This window comes from Nicotiana tabacum, chromosome 10 (genome assembly GCF_000715075.1).
Source record: "Nicotiana tabacum cultivar K326 chromosome 10, ASM71507v2, whole genome shotgun sequence".
Taxonomy (NCBI): domain Eukaryota; kingdom Viridiplantae; phylum Streptophyta; class Magnoliopsida; order Solanales; family Solanaceae; genus Nicotiana; species Nicotiana tabacum.
In genome coordinates, this window is record NC_134089.1 from 148,836,610 (window position 1) to 148,839,444 (window position 2,835).

Consider the following 2,835-nt stretch of genomic DNA (forward strand, 5'->3'; position numbering starts at 1 on the left):
ACGCTAGCAAGCATCCTTAACAAACCCGCTCCAGGCATGGCTGCAGAATCCGCAAGGGCTTACACTCTACAACAAAAAAATGAGCAGTTCAACCGACCCCTCCCTCCAACGACAAGTATAACTCACAACGTTACTGATAGTGCAGGTGAAAACACCCTCGCTACCATTCTAAGTAGGATGGAAGAAATGGAGAATAAAAACAAGGCACTACGAGACAAGATGAAATAACACCAAGAACGAGTCGACAAGATACCAGGCTCTTCTAAGCTACTGCCGGAAAGGGATGCCGGAAGGTTTGTAGAGCAGTCATATAGTGATGATGCAGCCCCGCATGCCATACCAAAGACCATCAAAATTCCGACCTACCTCAGGATATATGACGGAACGACCGATCTTGAAGATCGTATGACTCACTTTGTCACCGCCGTGAAAGGCAATGACCTCACCAAAGAAAAAATATCCTCAATTTGGATGAAGAAGTTTGGTAAGACCCTCACGGGAAAGGCATTAACATGGTATTCGCCGCTACCAGCATGCTCCATAGAAACTTTAGAAGAAATGGCCGATAAATTAGTAACCGCCCATGCTGGAGCCCAGAAGGCTGAGGCGAGAGTAAACTACATATTTGCTAATAAGCAGTCCCTAGGAGAGGGACTAAAGGACTTCCTCATCCGGTTTAACAGAGTATTGATGACTATGCAAAACGTATCTGAAGGGATGGCGGTCGTAGCTTTTCAGAACGGGCTGAATAGAGAGGGTTCAAAAGCAACTAGAAAACTGTTGAGCCGATTGATGAAGTATCCTCCAACCAATTGGGATAAAATCCATAATGGTTATTGTGCTGAGGTCAAAGCAGATGAGGGTAATCTCAATGGATTAACTCACTAGCTAAACTCTGTACAAACCAAATCCAGAAAAGGATGAAGAGACAGTACCAGAAGAGATCATCGGATTCCGTGACCTAAATAGGGAACGATACCAACCATATGTTAGGGCGGCCGCCGCACCCTCCCTTGGCTATGAAGAAGGATCGTCCAGACCAAGGACAAGGACTCATCGGAACGAAAGAGATATGCCTCCTTTATTATCTGCTCACAATGTTTATGTGTCGCCTACAGAAATAGTCTACTCTCTTGAGAAACTTGAAACAAAAGTGAAGTGGCCACTAAAGATGAGATCAGATCCGAACACCAGAAAGTCTAATGCCCTCTGTGAGTTCCACTAGAAACGCGGTCACGAATAGGAGATTGCATCGCCCTCAGACAGGAAGTCGTAAACATGTTACAACAAGGGCATATTAAAGAGATGTTAAGCTATAAGGGCGGACCAATTTTTCTAGAGGGCATGAACATCAAGATCCACCATCACCAGCTCGTACCATCAACATGATCATCGGTGATAGAGACGACGCCTCTATCAACGGCGTGAAGTTCACCACCACTCACAAACTCAAGCGGTCTATCACCCGCGAACAGTACGACGGACTTAAAGAAAGTATCATCTTTGACGAGTCAGATGTCGAGGGTTTGACTTTCCCTCACGATGATGCCCTCGTTATTACTTTATGAATTTTAGATATCGATGTCAAACGTATCACAGTGGATGATGGAACTGATGCATGCATTATCCATCCCCGAGTCCTTATAAAATAAGGCTCGAGGATAAGATAGTGTCGCGCTACATCATGCTAATAAATTTTAATAATGCAGTTGAGCAAACATCGGGGGAAATTACACTCCCTGTCTTGGTCGGCGGCTTAACTCTAGAGACGACATTCCACATCATTGACCAGGCTACTGCGTACAACACCATAGTGGGATGACCATGGGTACACCCCATAAGAGCCATCCCATCTAGCCTATACCAAGTAATTAAGTTCCTGACACCATGGGGGATATTCAGCATACACAAAGAACATTGCACGTCCCGAGAATGCTACCATATTGCCTTGGATAGCAAGACCGTACAAACGAAAAAAAACAAAGAAAAAGAGGCATATCAATCAATAGGGTTGAAGTCGAAGCAAGAAGGACCCGGGGATGTTATCATGGATCCCGATATGGCCGAGGTAGCAGATTCGACCATAGAAGACCTCTACCCCATTCAATTGGACCTCAACGATCATAGCAAGAAGGCTTATTGGCTTTAAACTCTAGGAACCGAGTAAATTCAGTCAATTCTTAATAGCTAATGCAAATTTGTTCTCTTTCAGCCATGCAAATATGCTAGGAATCCCAAAAGAAATCACCACACACAAGTTTAACGTCGACCCATTCCACGCCGAGTAAGGAAAGTCAAACATAAATTCAATTCTACCATCAACTATGCAGTCCGCAAGGATGTGGAAAAATGTTAGAAAACAACTCCATCAGGGAGTCAAAGTACCCCAAATGGATTGCCAATGTAGTGATGGTCAAAAATAAAAATGGGAAATGGCGGATGTGTGTGGATTTCACAAAATTGAAGAAAGCATGTCCGAAGGATTCATTTCTGTTACCCAACATCGACCAGCTCATCGACACAACAGCCAGGCACAAATTATTGAGTTTCTTGGATGCTTACTCGGGCTATAATTAAGTTCTCATGGAAGAAGAAGATCAGGATAAGACCACGTTCATCACCCACCAAGGAACATATTGCTATCGAGTTATGCCCTTTGGACTAAAAAATGCGGGGCCTAGATATCAAAGGTTGGTAACCAAGATGTTTAAAGGCCAGCTCGGTAAAACCGTGGAGGTATATATAGAAGATATGTTGGTCAAGTCCATAAGGAAAGAGGATCACATCAATCATTTGAAAGAAACTTTTGACATACTCAAACGATACGGAATGAAG

General features: G+C 43.7%; 1 protein-coding gene across 1 annotated transcript; it reads left to right on the plus strand.

The window, feature by feature from the left end:
• Positions 1–405: 405 nt before the first annotated feature.
• On the plus strand, positions 406–1,225 carry LOC142165456 (uncharacterized). The gene is made up of 2 exons (XM_075224005.1): positions 406–862; positions 915–1,225. Exons 1-2 carry the CDS (start codon positions 406–408, stop codon positions 1,223–1,225), a joined length of 768 nt encoding a protein of 255 aa, XP_075080106.1.
• Positions 1,226–2,835: the final 1,610 nt, after the last annotated feature.

What these genes read in the sequence shown, in the direction of transcription:
- LOC142165456 (XM_075224005.1), top strand. Translation starts at nt 406, where the DNA reads ATGACTCACTTTGTCACCGCCGTGAAAGGCAATGACCTCACCAAAGAA. An exon ending in TGAGGTCAAAGCAGATGAGG is followed by an intron (nt 863 to 914) that starts GTAATCTCAATG and finishes AACCAAATCCAG; the next exon opens with AAAAGGATGAAGAGACAGTA.